At 38.7% G+C, this 21678-nt stretch overlaps 1 protein-coding gene across 1 annotated transcript in view; it reads left to right on the top strand.

Annotated features, from left to right (window-relative positions):
• SLC1A2 (solute carrier family 1 (glial high affinity glutamate transporter), member 2) overlaps positions 1–14124 on the top strand; it is a 28986-nt gene extending 14862 nt beyond the window's left edge. Inside the window, exons 7-10 of the mRNA XM_009573302.1 lie at positions 1490–1684; positions 4380–4514; positions 10580–10811; positions 14050–14124. Of these exons, the coding sequence (XP_009571597.1) occupies positions 1490–1684; positions 4380–4514; positions 10580–10811; positions 14050–14124 (637 nt within the window). The remainder of the gene's footprint in view (positions 1–1489; positions 1685–4379; positions 4515–10579; positions 10812–14049) is intronic.
• Positions 14125–21678: the final 7554 nt, after the last annotated feature.

The following is a 21678-nucleotide window of genomic DNA, read 5'->3' as shown; positions in this document are numbered from 1 at the left end:
CTGGCTTATCGACACCTGTTAAAAAAATCACCTCTGTAAGCAAAGAATGGTCCAGTCATTTGAGCACAAATGGGGTATCTAGAAGCTCATACCTTCTAACTTATGTTTCCATAGATGTGGGATAAGAGGTGTCATTTAGAGGTGACGCAGGCATCTGCCAAATCAGAAGGGTTTGGGTTTTGCATAGATCTCATGCGAGACAGGTCAGCCTCATGTGCTTGTTCCAGATAATCTAGGATGTTTATTATGACACTGCATTTTTATAGTTAGGTATCTCCATCATTCCTTAATCTCCCTTTTCCATGGTTTAATTATCTGTAAAATGGAAAGATTACATTTTTTGTACCGAATAGCATCTCTATGGTAGTGGATGAATGAATGAGTTAGAAAGACCTGAAGTTGCAAGGCACTAACAACAATATGCTGCGAGTATTTATCTGAGAAAATTTGGTGAGTCTAGTCCTTTGCTCTTCTATGAGCAGATTAATATTTTTGTAGGGGCAATGACACCAGAATTAGTGGGATACGATAGTGAAGACCTTTGAGAAATTCTGCCAACTCAGCTGAAGAAAAGCAAATAAAACACAACAGATGTGCTCCAGCTGCTTCTGTACGAAACACCAATTAAAATGAATTTCCCCAGGTCAGCTTTCTTTTCAGAACAGCTTCTCAGGCAACAACCAACTTCATTCAGTGGTGGACCTGACCTCAGAGATAACACAGAAAAGTAAGGAACCAAAACATGTTCCTGTGTTGCGTTTCATGCTTGTTGCAGTAAGTCCTTTGGCTGAGGCAGGCAGACCTGCTAGGGAAGGGAAGAAATAGAAGATATTTGCATCCACAGGGAAAAAGAGCATGTTCTGTTTTCAGCAGTATTTTTTGATGAAGGTGTTTTATTTTGAGCAAGTGAATGTAATAGCCTAAACTATTCCCACAAAAGCAAGACACTGTGAATCTGTGCAAGGAGCTGTTCCCCTCTTCCAACCATCTTTCGCATCTTTTCCTATCCTCCAGCTGTGTTTCATATCCTTTCCTGTCCTCCAGTGTCTGGGAACTCCATGGGTTGTATCTTTTTGCCTGGCTTTTTAATTCCTTAATGCAACACTGATTTCTCCATTCAGAGCAAATTCACAGTCAAAGAATTTTAGGATTTGTCCCTACGCTTATAGTTCTGTCCATCAGAAAACATCTGGAACTTGTCCTTTTGAACAAAATGCAAGAAATACTTCATAAATGAGACTGAAAAATTCATCTACACTCTCTCAAGTTCTCATCCCTACTTCAAGTCATGTTCATGTCTTGGCCTCAGTCCCAGCTCCAGCTAAATGTAGGCTTAATTTAAGAATTGGCTAAAAAAGGCTTGAATCACAGCAGAAAGCGGAAGTAGAAAATGTAAACAATGATAGCAGAATTTCTGACTTTGCTCCCTTATGTGTATATATTATATTGTAATTATGTCTTCTCTACTTCTTTGCTTTCTCTCCTTCAGTGCTGGAACATTACCTGTCACATTCCGGTGTCTTGAAGAAAATCTAGGCATTGATAAGCGTGTAACAAGGTTCGTTCTTCCTGTTGGAGCAACTATTAACATGGATGGAACTGCCCTTTATGAAGCTGTGGCTGCCATCTTCATAGCACAGATGAATGGAATTGAGCTGGATGGAGGCCAGATAGTTACTGTGAGGTCAGTTCAAAATACTTGTAGGCTTTGTCTCTACAGACTGTAAAATGTGAAGCTTTGGGTTGGATGTCTTCTCAGTAGCTGTGGGATTCACTGTGAAATCCATGGATTTCTAATAATGATATGCCAAGGAATGTCATATACATAGGTCCTGGTTCTCTGGTGACACGCGTTTTCTATCATTTGCAGCCTTGGTGCATGCTGGTGGTGTTTTACACAGTTTTGCAGTTGACAATACAATGTGAAATACAGCATTCTCTGCCCAATGCAATGCCTTTTTTAGTATAGAGTGATGCTACAAGTGATATATGGGACATTAACTTTCTAGAATGTGTCTGTTTATATACATTGGAAGAAAAAAGTGTACCTAAATAATGTATCCATGTATTTATGTTGCCTGTATTTTTTCTGTGACTTTAGTGAGCAGCAAACAAAATGGACTGAGAATAGCCCAGCTTAAGGGTGAGATTGCCTGCAGCATGGTGTGGATACTCCCAGACTTTTTATCTCTAACCCAGCAAATATTAGCTCTAGTCTTTTTGTATCAAATTGTCATATCTAGGACTAAGCTAAATATCTGGAAGGACAAACGGAAGTACCTATTAAAAAAGGATAAGAGTGATTGAAGACTCTTTACTGTAATGGAGTTTTAAGATCTATTAGGTAGGGTGACTAATAAAAAGCAGTGGCAAAGTTATGACTGCTGCAGCTAAAGTTAATTTATAATGGAAAATTTGATGAAGACACCAGGCCTAACATTTTGAATAGTTAAAATGGAAACCACAAGTGAAGGCTGCCAAGTTTGCCTCCTTCCTGTAGTTTTCACCCACCCACCTTTCTTTTATTAAACCCTTTTAACACTAAAGAAACTCCTGCAAAGGGATGTCTAATTTTATGTTTCTTGCCCAGCTATGCTAGTTCCACATTTTCCATTTCTTTACCTCCTGCCCCAACCCCTGAAATAGTAAAGCCAAGGTTTGTAAAAGGTTCAGGGCTGCTTCTAATGAAGGCAGGTGCTAGACCTGCATGATGCATATTTGTTGCTAAGACTGAAAACAGTGATTTCAGAGATGCCACATATTAAACTAAATTGAAACGAGGGAAATTTAAGCAGGAATCAGCTGTTGTCCAAGAGATTTGGTAGGCTTGATCCCAAATTACTCCTCTTCTCCTCCTCTGAGGGACTGACCCATTAGCTCTTCCTCATCTCACCATTTCAAGGCTGATGTAGCCATCTCTTGAGGTGGCAATACAAATGAATGAAAGGTATTAGGTTTTGTCTGTCAAATCCAGTTTGTGATACTGAGGGTATTCAAATGACCCAGACATAAACTCACCAAGACTTAATTAGCCTTTGACTAGCCCTAGTTACTTCATATTGGTCATGTAGATCCTCTGATTTCCTGTTTTCTCTGGGAGAGGGTGATCTTGGAAATGGTAGCTAAGCCAGACTCTGTTTAGACCTGAACAGTGCTAGATTCATTCCTCTTCAGCCCTGTAAGCGCTGCTGTGGGAAGGTTGGCAGGAGATTGGAAGCAATCCCTTACCAGTTCAGGCTGGAAGTGCCTGAGGAGCTGGCACCGCACGCAAAGCCTGACGGCAGAGCAGAGCATCCTGCCTGCATACCTGCTGGACCTATCTGGGTGTTTAGTAGGCCAGGTTGCACCCTAACCCAGACACCTCACAAACACACTGCAACCTGGATTGTCTGGGTCAGACCCAGCCATCTGCCAGCTCTAAATCAGGCTAACATCCTCACAGATTAGTTCTGTGGCTAATGGCCAAGGGTTTCCCCCACAGAGACCTTTTTCCCCTACTTCTGTGTGGGAAGCGCTTTCAGATTTGTTGGGTACACCCACGGAAGTACAACCATGTTACTCATCTCTGTGTTTAAAAAGACAGAGATAACTTTTTCTTTCCTTTTTCCTTGTTCCTTTTTCCTTTCCCTCCCTCCCTGTCCTCTCCTTCTCTTCCCTGTTTTTCCATTCTTCATAGGATTGCCCAATGATGTTGATATTTGTTATGGTCTGTGTTGTATTTTTACAAACATTTGGAGCACAGACATTCACTCTACTGTTCTTCATCAAAAAATAAGAGAAGCAAAAACAAAGACAGGTTTGGGTTTATGAAACAAGCAGATTAATTTTGCTTTTTCATCTAGGGTGATTTGTATCTAGGCATGGTACACCACTGGCTTGTACTGTGGGAGTTTTGGATACCAAGACTTTTAGTCTTCTGTACTTGATAATAACCACTTTCTCTCAGCCATTACCTCGTAATTCAGTCTTCAAGTACCATAAATAAATAGAAATGAACCACCCTGAAAATTCAACCTATAGCCATCAAACTTTAGCCAGTCTGGATGACCGAAACTCAGGATTCAACACTCTGGATGTGTTGGTAGAGCTCAGAAAACAACACCAGGCCAAAGATTTGAATGTCACAACCACCTTACAGAACTTAAAACTCTCAGACAACTCTCTTACAACTCTCAGAACAAATCCCATAGATCTGGCCTCCCCTAATAAATATTTTTGGAGAAACACAAGCATTAAAACTATGGCCTGAGCTTACCATGATTTATCATGTAGTTGTTAGTTTTCTGGGAAGAACTCATTAAAAATAAGACCTTCCTAATGATCACATGAATATGCAATGAAATTGTATGTTCCTCTTCCTGCTATTTTTGTTTTTGCAGTTTGACCGCCACCCTTGCAAGTGTTGGAGCTGCCAGTATTCCCAGCGCGGGACTTGTCACTATGCTTCTGATCCTTACTGCAGTGGGTCTCCCTACCCAGGACATCAGTTTGCTTGTTGCTGTTGACTGGCTTTTGTAAGTTGTGCAGACTCCACTGCTCAGTGCAGAAAAAGTAGTGAAGTAATGCTTGTCTGTAGTGCTTTTCAGCCATTGATCTTAAAGAACTGTAAGACTTTCCTCTACAGATGAGGCAAAGGGGGAAGTAGGCTGTTTGATGAAGTAGGAGACACTGAAAGCAGCTTCTCAGCTGGTACAAATTGTTATAGAGCTCCTGAAGTCAGTTTCTATGAGCCAAGGATGATCTTGTAAGACCCTTGGGCTCATGCTTATATATTTTCTTCTTCCTAATGATGCCTCTTGATCACAGACGTAGCTCTAGACCAGTTTTCTGATCTTTGCTTTCATATTTCTGTTTCTTACAGTCCTGGTCTAAAGTTAGGGATGAATGCTGAAAATGAAGGTTCCATCAGGATGTTGTCAGCAAGTTACAGGGTGATTTGGGCATTTGTAGTATCAAATGTTTTATGCTTATAATGGGGAAAGTCTATTTCTTTTTGTACATAAGAAAATAAAATACTTTCAAGAAAGAAACTGTTCTAGAGCAGGATATAAACCAAAGACAAATAAGAAAGCAAACTGAAAGAGAGAAGGTCATTCCCTAGTTTGAGTTTACTGACAGATCCCTCAAACTGTCTTTTTCAAGGACTTGAGATCAAAGTCCTTCGGTGCCATTGCAGGTCCTCCGACAAGAAACAGCTAACCCACAGATAGTTTTCCAAGGCTTTTGTTCTTCAGTGTTTGAATACAGAAGCCATAAATATAGACAGAGCATATGCCAAGCCACATGCTTTCTCGTGTTGTCATTTGACAATGTGGATATCTTTCTCTCACCTGCACAGAGCTGACAGGGACTCAGTAGTCCTCTAAGTTGTACTGGCGTCTAGAGGCTTTTATATTGTCCTGTACCGCTGCAGCACAGTATATTCTGGTCAACAGCCATCTCTCCTGTAATATTCTTTTACATAGTAAAGATGTATGTTTCTGTTGTGCCAGCCGTGGTGCCCAGAAGGGGAGATGTAAGTACTGCTCTGTACTATTTGTGCATTTCCTTCTACGCTAGCAGCCTCAGCTGCCCGCTTGTGGTAGCTTTCAGTCCCAGATACACTACTAAAATTATGCAAGAAGGAATAGCAAAGTTGAGAATGTGAAGATAAAATAGAAAATTAATTTTCTGTCATTATCTTTTGGCTTTTTGAGAAGAATTCAAGAACTTGGTCAATCCTCTGACATGTATTTTGGATCTACTGCTATACTCTATCTTTTATTACCTATCTTGTCACTAAGAGTTGCGAAGAATAGCATGCTGCTCCAATTTCTGCTTTAGGGAAAAATGAAAGAGGAATTTACAGCTTGGGAAGGCAAAGGGAAAAGATGACTTACATATTTTATATATAACTGAGTATCATGATATCATGACTCAGAATGTAGCAGTCAGAGTACAGCTGGTGTAAGGAAAAATGTGATATTCTGTGGCTTTATTGTATTTATGAGATCATGGTTGAAAACAGGAAAGCAGCATAGGAATCTGCAGCTGGGAGGAGGAGAGCAAAAGGGAGGTGCATACTCATTTTAAATATATGGTTTTGCTGGCTCTCAAAGTAAGGCAAATAGGTAGGTTTCTGCAGCTGGTAGGAGGATGTGCAAAAGAAGCCTGTGGTTTGTTTGTTTTTTTAGGGAAATGTCATTTAAAAATATTCCTGTGGACTGAGAAGCTCTCCCCACACTAGCAAACCTCAGAGCTGTAAGTTTACCAGAAGTTCTGATCCACTAGTAGGTGTTGCATTTCAGGCTTGGCTTCAGCAGCATTGTTTACTGCTGGCTCATCCAATGCTGCTTAGGAAATAAAAATGTCTGTACTGTGGAGCTGTAGCAGTGATGAATGTAAGTATAGGAAGGATAGTACTTCTGAAAGAAGTATTTCAAGGTATCTTTCCAAAATAAATGCCAGGCAAAAGAACCTTTCAGCGCAAACGGTTGGGTTTGGATCCTTCTGGCCTAATAATGGGTTTGGATCCTTCTGGCCTAATAATCAGCAGTGCAATTGCAGCGTGATTCAGAACTGAAAGGTAGAGGGAAAAGGGGTAAAAAAGGAGATGAAAAGTTCTATGTCATGCCACTAGTGCTGCGAAGTTAAGACAAAGTTTGTTGGTGGAAGTGTTGTGCTAATTAACATATGTCAACAGCTAATAGCTTTATTTTCCAGCTTCCAGTGGTTGTGTTGTGGTAGCCACGATGATCTAATGAGATATGGAAAATAATGCTGCTGACATTGTTGATGTTAAGAAAAGGCAAACAAGCCAACTTTTGAGCAAGCTTTTGGGCACACAAACCAGACCTGAAGAATATCTGAAACAAAAGGTCATAAAAAGATATTTTCTTTACTTAGGAATATTGTCTTCTTCCATTTCTTTAGATCATCAAATAACGTTACAGCAGTATTTCTAACAGAATGTAGAAGAGAAAGTTAATAAAATATTTAAGACCCAATTCCAGCCACTTTTCTGGAACCAGTGTGTAAATGCAACCAGCCATGTAGAAATATTTGGGATAGCTCTTTTATAACATTTCAATTCCAGATATTGAAAGCTTTAAAAATTGTCCTACTCTATGAGTTTTTCAATATTTCTGATGAAAGAAAATATCAGAATATCAATTGATTTTACAATACTACCATCATCTGAAACTCTGGTCTTACCAAAACCAGTTTTGCACGATTTGGTCATGGTGTAACACAAAGTTGACTTTTGATTATCCTTAAACTTGGCATTCTCTCCTTCAAATTGGAGCCAAAAGGTCTCTGTATCAATTTCTTCTCAAGCCTCTCCAATATCTAGACATTAGGTTGCTCAACCTTTCCCCCTCCCACGCATACATATGCAGCGTGAGCTCTTTCACCAGGCAAGTTTCCCAAGATTTCACAACTCTCATAGTTTCTCAGTTTAAAACGAAGCGCAACACAGCAGTGACATTTAATAAGACAGTAATTATATGCCAACAGCTGAAATAAAACCAGTTTCTTTTGCTCTAGCCAGAAGCTGGCTACTTTCCAGATGTGAGACTGACAAGCTTAGCAAATATCATAGCACAACCTCAAATACAGTGGTATTTTGCAGTGAAGAGAGAGGAATTAGAGAAAATGGGCTTGGATGGCTGATCCGGTATTTAACCTTCATTCCGTAACTCAGAAAAAGATTGCTTGAGTTCTGACTCGATTCCTTGGCTTAGATCTAAATTCAGAATATTCAGACCCAGTTGATGTCTGGATGTTATGAACAGCGCCTTATATAAATCTAATTAAACTACAGAAAACAGGAGCTTTTTCCAATATGACAAAGAGGTAAGGCAAGTTAAACATGTCGCCTGGTCTTTGACTTAGCAGGTGTGCTAAGACTTTAATCTCCTTTCTAAAATCTAGTAAGGTTGATATACTGGGTTTTCAAGCTTTCAGAGAACAGGAGTAACTTTATTGCATACTAGCATGCTATATAGGTACTATGACATTAATAATAAGAGGGCTTGATTCGGTTCTTCTCATTTCTATTCCTTTCATCTACATTGTTGAGCTTCCAGTTCTTCTGATTTATGCCAGTTTGAGGAAATTAGGCATTAACCCTTATCAGGATTTAAAGAATTACTTCCTAATTATTCCAAAGCCCATTCTGACCAGATGTTGAGTTGGCTTTTGAGAGGGAACTTTGACTTTCAGTCCCATTATTCCTCTCAGAAGCTGTTATGGACAATGCAGAAGTATCTGTGTTGGGGCAAGTCATTTACTAAACTGCAACTTTCCTATATTGGTTTTGTTTACATCGTTCCAGGATAGCTGGAATTAATTGATTGGTTGTTTTTAACAAAAGAGTAAGCACAGTTGTCTTTGTTCTTCTTAGGGTGTTCTTTGGCCCAAAAGAGGTCAGTGGCACTTTGCTGTTGATTCCTGACAGCCGAGACTTTGTCCTTTCTGTTGTAAGGAACTTACTTGCTAACTTCGGTTCACGCAGTATAGCATGTTCTGCAGCAGTGTGCAGTTTGTATCGCTGAATCTTTTGGCTAGTAGTACATGAATATGGGCTGGAGCACCTCCTCAAATGACCTTTTCAGAATTTGAATTGTGCCTCAATTATATTTATTATACATGTTATATTATATGTATTATATGTATTCTCTCCACCTTGGTTATTTGGCATCCTATACTATTCCTCCGTTTGTCTGGCATCAATGAATCCTTTCAAAATTTAATACCGCTCATACAAAAAAAATTAAGCAGGTGTTCTTTTTGTGGAGCTATATTGCCGGGTTCAGTATATTTGATGGTCTTAATTAAAAATTACACTCAGAAAGTCTTATTTTCCTATTCTGCCACTCTGATTAGGTTTAAAACACTCTTCACAGGCATGGGATGAAAACTGTATAAAGCATTTCATTTGTGTGAAGCAAAACTGGAAGGATGGTTTCCTCCTATGGGTTGTTGGTTTGTTTGTTTTTCGGGGGGATTTTTCCTTCTGGGTATTCTTTTGTTGACAAAAAAAAAAAACACCAAAGTGCTTCAACTAAGATATTACACAATAAACTCCAAGTATGAAAGCATGATAATGTAGAGAGGGAGAGGAGAACCTTGAAAGGGAATACAATTCCACAGCTGGGAAAGGCAGATTTACAGATATTTAGAGCAAAGATGTTAAAAGAGGCTCAAAAGTTTGTATGGCCATGAATAAGGATGTGTAATGAATGTTTATCAGTTTGGGGTTTATATATTTAGGGGTTTTTTTTTTTCGGTGTTCTACAGGAAAAGGAGGTGTCACACAAATCTAGTACCAGAAATACTAGAAAGGGTGTTTTCAAATTAATCACTGTCATGGGGAATGAGGTCTTACATGCTGGCTTTTCTGTCACTTGGCAAATGTCCACACTGTTCAACCTGCCTATTTTGTGTGAATGAGTCTTCGTGGATATACCTCTGAGAATTAATCAGTGTAATCACTTTTCTGACCTATTTGACAAAGCTAGACTCAGTTGCTGCAGTAGCTTTAAATTGCAACCCTCAGTCAGAAGGTTTTTAGGAGTCTTATGTTTAGTTCAGATATGAAGAGGCAAATTAGATTGCAAATGATTTCAACATGTGTAATACAGCCTACCTGCAGTAGGAAAGATAGCAGGAGCCCATACTCCTGCGGTGTTCTGTAAGACCATCTCCCATTTTTGCAGAATTTTGGGCAGGTTTGGGGCAGAATTCTGAAATCAGGGAAAATCCACAACCATGAGTTCACTGCTGACAGATAGAGCCACACTCTAAAAACAAGACAGGAGAAAGGTGGTGTGTCTGTCCAATGGCATCCTGTCCAGGAAGTGCCAACAAACACGCTTCTTTGTAATGAAGCATGTGAGTCTCTGTTGGCACCCTCCTACAACGAGGGTCACTCGTTACTGAAATGCTGTCACAGGCTCATCATTTTGTAGGCCATGACCTATATTTGGTTGGCTCATATGCCGAGCTTTGGCATACAGTAGTGTAGTGGGCATGCTGCCATGCTAACAGATGACCACCTGTAAGATGGTGCCAGAAGAGGAGCTGAGCCTTATGGAGGTATTTCAGGCCCTTTTTTCTCCATACTTTGCTCACTGAGAATGAACGGAGAGGCCATTTGTTAATCTGTCCCAGAAGTGAGAACACTTCATCAAATCCAAAATCCTTTTCTCTGGCTGCAGTGCTCTGATAAATTCAGATTAAACAAAGGGCAATGATGTGAGCCTGGCACCCTGACATTGAAACCTCCAGCTCCAGAAACAGGCGCTGGGGAGATCTCAGTCAAGCACAGTTCTGCAGTTTGGCTGTGTCTCTAGCGCAAGTTCTTTGCCAAAATCCATGAGTATGAGCAGCTGGGACATAGGAGTTTGCACATCCTCTCTGTCTGAACAAGTCCCCTGGGAAAGCAAGATTTTTCAATATTTCACTTGAAAGCTCCCATCTTTCTGTTCTAAAGATGCCTTAAACTTTCTGAAATAAATGCAGTAACTGTAACTGCCATGCCCTACTTTTTCTTCCTGTCATGCCATTCAGCCTCTGCCTTTTGCTTCTTTTGTAGGGACCGGATGAGAACGTCAGTCAATGTAGTGGGGGATTCTTTTGGTGCTGGCATTGTCTACCACCTTTCCAAGGCAGAACTTGACACCATTGATTCCCATCATAAAGGGCACGAAGACATTGAAATGACCAAGACTCAGTCAATCTATGACGACATGAAAAATCATAGGGAAAACAACTCAAACCAATGTGTTTTTGCAGCTCACAACTCAGTCATAGTAGATGAGTGCAAGGTACCTTTCACATTTATGGATATTGAGACATGTATATAGCACTGCATGCTTTATTTTATCTTATTTTTAACCTGCATGTATTTTTCAAATCGTTCTTCAAATAACAATGTGACAACAAGATCCATGAACCCCCGACATTTTGAATGAGTTTGAGCAGTTCAAAAGATTTTTTTTGCACTCTTCTTAAAAGTTGTCATTTGAGGGGAAAAAATCATGTACATTGTTTACATATCAAAAGGCAAGATGCAGCGTATTATGGAATATGCCAAGACGCAGAGAATATGGCATCACCTTCTATGGACATTTACTTCATTTTCTATGGCAACAGAGAACTTAATTGCCAACCCAAATGAAGGATAGCTGCAATTCAGATACAGGTGTTGTCATTTGCTGACTGCCTTCCATGATATGCTGTTCAGAGATGGACATGTTGAATGCACTTTAGCATCAGAATGCTCCTGCACTCATACAGCATGCTTACGCTTTGCTTCCGTCATCGTTCCTGAGTCATTAAGACACAAACATCGTATTCTCTTTCTGATCCTTGCTGTAACTAACATGGATTATTAATAGTCATAATAACATCTTGATCAGAGCAAAGTGAGCTTGAGAAACCCCACCAGCTGAATGAGAAAACAGTTGGGGAGGTTAGTGTTAAAAGTTTACTAAGCACCCACTACTAGGACAGGGCAGTTTAAAATCAAGAGAGAGTTTTTGAAAAGGAGGAGAAAGAGAGTGAAACAAGCTGGAACTTTTCACTTCATACTCTTTTTTTAATTTATAAATACTCTGATCTGATCCTGTACACTGTCTTTGACACAGTGAATTTGCCAGTGAGCCTACCTTAGCCATTTATCCAAACAGATTCTCCTGCATCTTCCAGTTGCCACAACTGAGCCAGTATCTAACTGTGAATTCCTAGGCTAAGTCCATTAGCAGATCACCACATATATTGGAAATATCTATCACTTTCACCTGTCTCCAGCCTGCCTGGAAATGTTCTTTAGAATATATTTTTTTCTAATGCTTACTTCTAGATAATGTCAGGCCAAACCTGAACTTTCAAGGGAAAAAGTAATACTGAATTCAGGAAAGAAAAAGCTTTCATCTTATCCTCAATTTTTCCCTGAATCTTCCAAGTTTTTAATAAAATGATTTTTTAAAATGGAAACATTTTGTTCTGACATGGCTCTCCCTTTCCTCTTCTGACCCACTCTTTTTCCATGAGAAAAATTAAAGAAAAAAAATTTTGAAATGGGAAGGGAATACATGCTTACACAAATTTAAAAATTGTCATTAGTTTGTATTTCTCAAAAAAGGAAAGGACACAGAAGAGACAAAAATTTGAAGGAAAAAAAACCTCCCTGAAAAGAAAGACCTCATTAATAAAAGATTTTCTTTCATTAAAAATAAGAACGTGTGTGCGCATGCACACACACACTCTTTTTGGTTAACTTCTTTTGGAACTTTTGGAAAACTGTTTTACAGTGAAATAGACTATGCTAATTTCAGTGGGTTTAAGACAAATTCAGCTACCATATATCAGTCTGAATCAGGTTCATGCAACTTAATACTGATAATTTTATCTCCTTCCAGTCTCTCAGATTTGCACAGAGATCCAAATCAAGCTAGAAAGTAGTATCCCGTTGATGCAATACTTGCTGCACTTTCTTTTCTCCTTCAGTTTCTCTTATCATTTCCCTCAGTTGAGGCATTAGCACAGATTAATGGTGTGGTTTGTCACCCTAAGCACACCCTTTAATTAAAATTTGGGACCAGTGATTTATGAGCTAGAAGTGTTTGTCCTTTTTCATTGTTTTAGGTTTGCTCTGCTTGCTATCTCATTTTGCACTTTTAAACTCATGAAAAGAGCCAGGGTTTACTGGATTGAGCACAAGACTGACTTTGAGCAGGTCACTTGTCTTGTCTGTGTGTCTGTCTGCAAGCTGCCAAAAGTATGTGATGTTACGGCCTACTTTATAAGCTATGAATACATGCTGACATTTGCAAGGCATTTGGATCATGTTGAAGTAGTCTACAGCTCCTAAGTGTTAGAGTAGCAAAAGCAACAGAGTGTAGGATTTGGGGCTTCAAAACAGCCAGCTGTTAAATCTGAAGAGGCATCTCTTCATCCTGTCAAATGCACTGGTGGGTTGAAAAGCTCACTGCAACTCTGGTCAGAATTTGGAAAAGCTAATCTACTAGCACGTCCTTTCTCTTTACTTTCTGTAATATATTCCATGTATAATACTAGTAGTTTATAATTTTGCATGGTCAATATATATTTTTAATAAGTAGTTTACCTTTGTATGGGGGTAGAGTGGTTGTTATTGCATGATATTTTTGTATTTTTTTATTATCATATTTCACATGACTTTGTGTGATTTTAATTTCTGAATAAGCTGTTCATTCCTGTATTTGCATGTTTCCCCCTTTCAATTATCTAAGAAAAAGCTCGACTTTGTTTCAAAAATCAGTGCATTTTGTCATGTTTCCATGTCTCAATGCTTCCATGCATCCAGTTTATCCAGCATGGGGAATTTCAGCTCTGTCTTTAAGTTTTCATTTGAAGCTGAGAATGTTAACTTACAAAGTAAGTTATTGAGCCATCCATTTAGAATTAAATAAAAGGTTCTCTCACAATTATGAAGATCTAGATCACTTTTGTAAAGTTAAATTGACGCTTTACCTTTTTTAAATTTTTTAAGTCATTTGGCTGGAACTATCTTTCCTGAAGCATGGGTTTATTTATAGTGATTTCTGGGATACAACATACTGGCCAGTGTTTACTGTGAGTTGGTAGAACACTATAGGTCTTCTACCATACTTAAAACCTAAAAATACCATTGGCTATCCTGCTTTGCTAAGGAATTTCACTGAAAAAATATGACTTTCTACACTAATAGAAAAAGTAATCTGTTTTTTAAATAATCCAGAGGAATCTGTAGGAGATAGAAAGGAGTAGAATCTGAAATATTTATTAAAAAAAAGCTACAGCAAAGGCTAAGAAAATATGGAACCTTTTTTCTACTGCTAATGTTTTCTAGTCAGTATAATAAATGAACAGGAGTCTTACTATTTGGGAGTATTGTGAATTCTGAATAAATACATTTTACATATATAATAAGGCATGGTGTATGTAATATGTAAGTATCATGATCTTCCATATAAAACTCGTGACTTTTCTTGTCAAAGTGCCTTGGCCTTTAAGTCGGTTGTTGATGATAATTACTTGCAGGTAACACTGGCAACCAATGGCAAATCTGCAGACTTCAGTGTTGTTGAAGAAGAGCCTTGGAAATGTGAAAACTAAGGGAAGAGATTCCTAGCTCCATCTTTAATAAGCCCTGAAGCTATCTTCTGGCAAAAGATATCACGATTAAAGAAGATTTCTCTTTTTTCTATTTAACATCTACAGTTTCGGCTTACTTAATCTCTTAACTGAAACTTAGCAAAGATCTCATCAAGTCATTGTAGAGTCTTTGCCAAGCAATGATCCATTACCATCTGTCTCCCTTGTGTTACTGTTTGGATGATGCAGCTGGAGAATACTCCATGCAGTGCAATGTGCTCTCACCCGCCTCCCCTTTCATTCAAGACACAGAGAATGTAAATGCTGCAAAATGGGAAGATCAAAGTGCCAGTTCGGTTCACTACCAGGGACTCAGGGTCACAAATACAAGAGAAACATAGCATCACATAAACCTTCAAGTGTTTTGGTGACTCTTGTGGCATACCTGATCTATTTAGCACTGTATGGCTCAAATATCTTTTGAAAATGTCCATAAAGATTTCTATTTGTTTTAATAATAACAAGCACTGTATTTTTGTGCCTAGTTGTACTTTAAACTGAACGTAGATCCAGGGGCAAGATTAATGTATAGAAGTCAATAAACTGTCCCAGACATTTTGTTAGATCAGTACAACTAATACTTAGCATCAAGACAAGACCTTAGATTTATATGTGCATGTGATGTGTTTTTATCAGCTGTCCCAGGGCAGGTGCAGCCTTTATTTTATGATGGGGCTGTGCTGCTTTGTGACCACAATGCATCATATAATACAAGGCAGTATTATTGCAGGGGTGGTAGTTCCTTCACTAAAACTATGCCTGATGTACAAAATACAGAATACCGTGGGCGCAGTTATGCCATTCTTAATCAAAGTAGATAGCACCTTACTATTCATCCTGCTCCACTGATGTCAGAGGGATTCCTCATGTGGACGGGACTACTCAAGTAAGGTACTACTAAGATTGAGCATGGATGTCATGATTGGGTACTTGTTAATGAGTTATAAACAAATTCTGAATCCATTACTCTAAGAAACTGAGAGGTTTTGAATGTAATCATCAGTTGAATTTGGCATGAAGTGAAAGCCATCTTTCAAGTATATGTCATATTTCAGAGAATGGCTAAATCCTGAACTCATTGCTGAGCCAAATTCCGTATAAGGTTAATAGAATTTTGCCAGGGTTAGGACTGACTGAAGAATAAATCAGAATTTCAGGATTTAGACCAGTACATTGAATATACATCTCTCTCTCTGTCTCTCTCTTTTGCAGAGTAACAATTCATAACTCTCTAATGTCAGAGAAATGTTTCTTAGAGCACATGGCATCTGAATTAATGAGATGGTGTTTTGTGAAGATAGTATAGCTGACTCATCCTTTCAGAAGAAATTACAGTCACAATAATCACCTTGTGAAGTGTTTTTAAAGGTGCTTGTTAATACTCAGCAATTTTAAGACACTGGTGAATGCCATTATACTATTAGCAATGTTCTATAGCAAAGCTGAGCCATGTGGCCTTGGGAGGCTCTACCCACAGAAGAAGCTTTGTGCAATTTTTGGGGGAGCTCTCAGAGCTTCTCAGAATGAATCAGAATATAAGCATACAGTGAACTTAAAAATGGCAGAAAACAGAGTTGAAACATTTATGGAAATAAGCCATTCAGTGTCCGTGCTCAGACCTGTCATGGTTTTAAACAAGAATAATGTGTTTAGCTGTAGAGTGGTATTTGGCTCTGTAGGAGCTATTAAAATATAATCTGCTTTTGCTCATCTGCATTCATATAAATATGTCCGAAAATGCACACGGACCTGAGCCAGCCAAGGCTACTTGCATGATTAATGATGTGCAAAATCAAGTCCATTGTCAGAGTATCCCTCATTTAAGCATTTGTTGTCATGGAATATTTTTCTTGCCATTGTATTTTTGTCCTCACTTGCATGCCGTGGCTACAATCCTAAGCAAAATGGCGTATATGATTTAACAAATATTGAACCACTGTGAATTCTGTAGGCCTCTAATATGCATTAGAGGTGGAGACCTTTTCCAGAGGCCTCCTGAAGCATCTTAAGGATTTTTTTTTGTGAGGGATGGAATTGTAGGATATTCAGAGAAGTGGTAGGCAGGTTGTCTTCTCTTTTCTTGAGTCATTGGTATTACCATATCCAGAGTTAACCTATAGCTAGCTGCTGCTTCTCCCAGTGTGCATTCAAAGACATTTTTACCGCTGGGTTATGTGCCAGAAATGTACCTGGGACAGTGTGTAGGTACTCTAAAATGTTCCCTACTCTGAGGGTGCTGGCTCACATCAAGTGAAATTTGCAGTGACTTGGGTGGTAGTTATATCCAAGAATAACATGCAGTGTTTACCCTGGTTTATATCCAGCATTCTCAAGCTGTTTCATGGCACAGCTCGCCCATTAATAGATGACTTTCCATATTCTTCACTGTAGCAGTTTCTTAGGAGCAGCCACACTGATTGCTTGTCTTGAAAGTAGCTTTAGAAAACTGGTCCATACACTTTTAGCTGTCATTTGAAACTGTTTAGCAGTTGGAAACAAATAGGAATGCCAGCAACATGTGACTAGGCAGCTCCACAAAATTACATGTTGAGAAACACTTAGAATATGCTTACACTTACCCACTTGGGACGTATCGTCCTTTGAAGAGTGCTTCTTTGGATGGAGACTAGGGGAGGAAGGAATGAGATGCTAGAGAAACCCCACCCACATAAGGGAGAATAAATTTGGGTCTTTTGATAGGACTAGAATAGCAGACTGTGATTTTAAAATAGTAATTCTGTAGATACAGTAACTCAGGGACGTTTCAAAAGATAATTACGATGGTATTTCTCTATTTAAATGTGGACGTGGGAGAAGGAGAAATGTTGGTTTTGGTATACTCCTCTGCTTCTAGCCTGACTGAATATTTAATATAGTGTTACTCCAGCGTAGCACTGTATTTAACCATCAAGAAGCTTTCCATTTCTCTGGGAAAACGTAACTCACTCTTGGCTTGCATTTCTCGATTTGCTCATTCCACATGAGACTCGGTTGCTACTTAACTAAATAAACAGAAAATAACCCAGGGACCGGACACTTCAGCTAATACAAAGTTCACGTTTCAGCAGGCAGTGCTGGTTACTGGCCAGTCTCTTTTTAGATTCACTAGGAGTGTTGATACATTAATTTGCATCTGGCAAATCTTTTGTATTTGTCTGCAGTGCCAGGGTGGCAAAGTTAAAGGAAAAGTACAGTGGAAAGTGATTTTTTTCTGTGTAGTTCTTAAACAAATTGACTTTTTTTTCTACGTTCATCTTGTTTGCTGCTCTGTCAGTTCCCTCCACCCTTGTCTGTGCAACTGTGATATCCTTTGCCCTTTGGATTGCTGACAGCACACTGGCACATGGAAAAGTTTAGACAAGACAAAGACTCGGTTAATTGCATACTTAATTAAGTAAATGCTTATGCATTTGCTTTATGCCTTTACTGCTGAAGCTAGGTTGGCATTCTCTTAATATCTGTTCATTAAAACTGAAGCACACTGTATGTTAAAACTACAGAAGAGGTGGAGCACTTTGCTGCTGAATTTGATTCTTCATTGCTTCCCTTTCAAGACAAAGGCAGCACCAGCACTGTAAGAAACATGTCTTATACACGAAGGTGCTTCAAATAGGTAGGGGATAAGTCATTTGAACCATGTTATGGGATGTGCTCCTTCCATATGAATCAGTGAGAAACTCATTATGTCTTTGAAAAACTGTGTTTGCTGTAGTAAAACCTGTGCCTGCAATGCTCTGACTACATGAAAGCCCCACTTGAAATCTATGGGAGTCACAGGCTTCCAGGAAAGGTCAAGTCCCCTCCTGTCTCTGTTAAGTTATATGACATTTCACAATCCTGTCCTAGGGAATAGTCTTTGTCTGCTATTTATAATGACGTTGATTCTCACATCCAAAAGATTTCTGCCAAGATGCTTCTTTTTTGCCGAATTGTTTCTAAGCTACAAGTCCGGCAATGAATTTAAAACTCAGCACAAAAATAAGGATCACTGTCATTATGGTTTTTTCCATTTCTTTCCTGAGATCTCGATTTCTTTCTCAAAGCACATGGAATTCCAAACTTTGTGCCACTTTAAAATGTATGAGTAATACAGATTTCTGATTTGTTTTCCATCACTCCCAGGGTCATTATTTTTCCAGCAGTAGATACTCAGAAGAGCAGACTCTTCATCTGAGAAGCTGCAGCAACAGTGTTTGAACAAATTTATTCTGGCAACTGCCTGGATTTTCTTTGCTTCCTTGCCTTCACTTGTGTTGTTGCAGCCTTGTTGTAGCAACACAGCAGCAATCATGCAAATCCCCAAAACCATAGGCAGTATTCAACCTCACCTCTGACATTCACTGCGGTAATTATCTTTAAAAAGGCTCTGAGCTTTAGTACCAGGCTCAGAAGAATTCTTTTTTGGAGATGTAAAGGTATAACTGTTTCTCATTTCATTAAGTTCCATTCATCTGTTTTTATTGCTGCATTTGAATTAATTTACAGAAGGATAAATAAGGGCACTTTATAAAAATGTACTGTAATATTATTCTGTTATGAGCCAGAAAACTATCCTTGATTTTATTACTGTGACTTCTAAGGCCACGATCAAGATATTTTTCATATTAGTTATTATGATAGGTGTCTAGACCATTGGGACAATTCATCTCGGCTATAATTCACCGTATAAGAGTATGTAGAAGCTCCTGTTCCCAGCAGAAAGCACTCTTGGGAAGATGAGTTATTTTCTTCTCTCCAATCATATTAATGACTTTGAAGGAAAAATATTTACCCGATTTCCTTTGTCTGAATAATGTTATATAGAGTGTAGCTTCAAGTATTGCAAAAAAAAAAAAAAAAAGGAATTGCAATACTGAAGTGTCAAAGAAGGCAGTCCAGCTGTAAAAAAATTGTTCAGCTTCGCCATGTTATTTTTGGAAGTGTTATGTTCTTGCTCACAATTTACCTGAAACAATGTATTTAATGCATATTCTTTCGAAAGTCATTGATCTTTCTTCCCACATAGACATCAAGGCTGTGTCTCTCCGTGGTCCTCAGGCAAAGCACAGATTCTGCAGTTCTGCACACCTAAGGCAGGACTCCCGATAAAGACCCCAGCAACAGTGCCTGGGTACAGACTGTACAATGGTGCCTCCCTCATTTTTTCCTCCTGATCATGTTTGATGTTAAACTGAAACCTGCTGCTATGAATGAGTCAAACTGCTGCTGATGCCCAGGTGCTAGTAATTCTTTTACTTCTTGTTGAGTGGGCTCCCTGGCACAAGGCTCTGAGGAACCATCCCTCGCATGTGCCCACCATCCCAGAGACATCTCCCCCTGCTCGGGGGAAAATCGGTGACTTCCCACTACTGGGCTGATACAAATCCTAACGGATAAGGTGGTTGCGCAGTTGCAACTATGAGTCTTATGGAAAACCCAGGCTCCAAACACTGAAAAAACCTAGAGCATATGACTGAGCCACTGAGTAGGTCTCTACTAGTCCAGGATGGAAATAACCAACAGGCTAATGCAGGATTTGGGGAGGCAAGAAGACTTGTGAGATTTCTCACTTCACCCAACCTTTGATCCCCTTCCAGTTCTAACTACATTCTGCCGCAGAGCCAATGCTGATAGATGCCAGAGAGTCCAATCCTTCTCGTCTGGTTTTTCAAAATTCAGGAGTCCTGCAATTGTTTTTAATGATGCTCTGTGGCGCACACCATTACATGAAGGGAAACTGTCATAGGCAGCATCACACAACCTGGATTGTCTGGTACCTGTATATTGCTTTGTACATAAGTAGTATAGTTTGCAGGGATTTTTGTATCATTATTTTCTATTTTTTTTCTACAGTTTTTCAAAGACTGTATGCAAACTGTGTTTACAAATTGGTTTTGCAGTCAGTATTGTAGATTGTAGCATTTCCATTTTGGTGTTTTGTATGGGCTTGTGAGTTCTTGTGTGCTACAGGTTGTCCTTCCTTCTTAAAGATAATTGCATACACTTCCATCCAACATACCCTGCTCCTTTCTTAAATATATCCCATTTCCTATGATCTGGTGTGAACCCTAGGTTGTAGAATGCATGAGAAAAAGCTGCATATGTATTTATATTGTTAAATATTATATGCTCAATACTGATTTAGTTAATACAGGTTTTAGGGGTTTGTACTTGTTCTCTGGAAACTACAGTGTAGACTGAATTAAATTACCCAGTATCTGTAATTTACAGACACACTAATATTTTCTTATAATGTTTTCTATATGACCGTATAAGGTAGGGGAATAATCCTTTCAAGGTGATCTGTACCTTAGAACAAAACCAGTTTTCTTATAACATTTAGGATCGATTAAATATTTTTGTGTTATGTTTAGTGATGAATTATAAACAAAGCACAAAATGCAAGAAGCAAATAGGAATTTCAAGATGTCCTTAAATGCTGCAGTTCATTATGGAACAATGTTACAATAATCTGAACAATCTTCTAGGTTGACTGTCTTGGGCAATAGTCCCTCATTTTTGACATTTTTCCTGGTGTTACCTTTGCCAAATCCTGCAGTTCTTTCCTAGGATCTGATCATGTATAATTGACTGACTCAGAATACAGTTTATAGAGAACTGGAGATCTGGGTAGGCAAAAAATATGTTATCAGGTACCCAGTCCATCTTGCTGCAGTACAGTGTATATGAGTTCAGCCTGTGGAAAAAGTTCATGATTTGGCCACCTACATTTGCCTTCTTGTAAAGGGACCAACGGAACCACTATGGGACCAATGTAATTGGGTTGCATCCGTACAAATACCTCCTGCTTTCTTATGTATTTTAAAGAGAACAACCATTATATTTTTTGACCAGCACAAGTGAGAGTTGCTTCTCTATTATGGTCATCTGTTCCCATTAGGCAAATACCTGTTGGCATTAAGGCCGTGGCTATAATAATTTCTATTTAATTAACAAGGAATTGTTTGTAGAGGAATAAAAATAAATTAATATAAATATTCATAACAATTATATCACAAAAAATCTTTTATGGCCTACTAGCTCTTTGACTGTGATTCAAAACAAATAAAGCATTGAATAGCAAGTGCTGCTATCCCATTGTGACTGATACTGGGTATCTCTTCAACTCTTCAGAAATCTATGGGGCCATGTTATTCTGCTGAGGTTTTGGAGACTAAATTTCTAGTAGATATACATGTAGGAAGTGTGTTGATATACCCTTGTATTTTAATATCTTTCTTGTATTTTAAATCGGATGTACCAGGTATTATCTTAATAGGAACCGCAGGTAGAATAGTGCTGAGTTACTAATAGCTATAAAACCTTATTGATACCAGTTTTGACATTTTGTTGAAGCATGATGTCCAGTGCCTCTCTGCACTTAGTGTAGATAATGTAGCTATCAACATGTAATTTCAGTGAAATGGTGTATACAGTACGCGTAGCAGTGCTTTAATTTAATTTAAATGGTTTCTGTGTATTGAGTCGTAGTAGAAAATTAGACTGTCTTTTAAAATTTTGTCCTACTTTCTGTTT

Source organism: Fulmarus glacialis, unplaced genomic scaffold (assembly GCF_000690835.1).
Source record: "Fulmarus glacialis isolate BGI_N327 unplaced genomic scaffold, ASM69083v1 scaffold5930, whole genome shotgun sequence".
Classification (NCBI taxonomy): Eukaryota; Metazoa; Chordata; class Aves; order Procellariiformes; family Procellariidae; genus Fulmarus; species Fulmarus glacialis.
The sequence above is the reverse complement of the archived record's forward strand: the minus strand, read 5'-3'. Positions and strand labels throughout refer to the sequence as shown.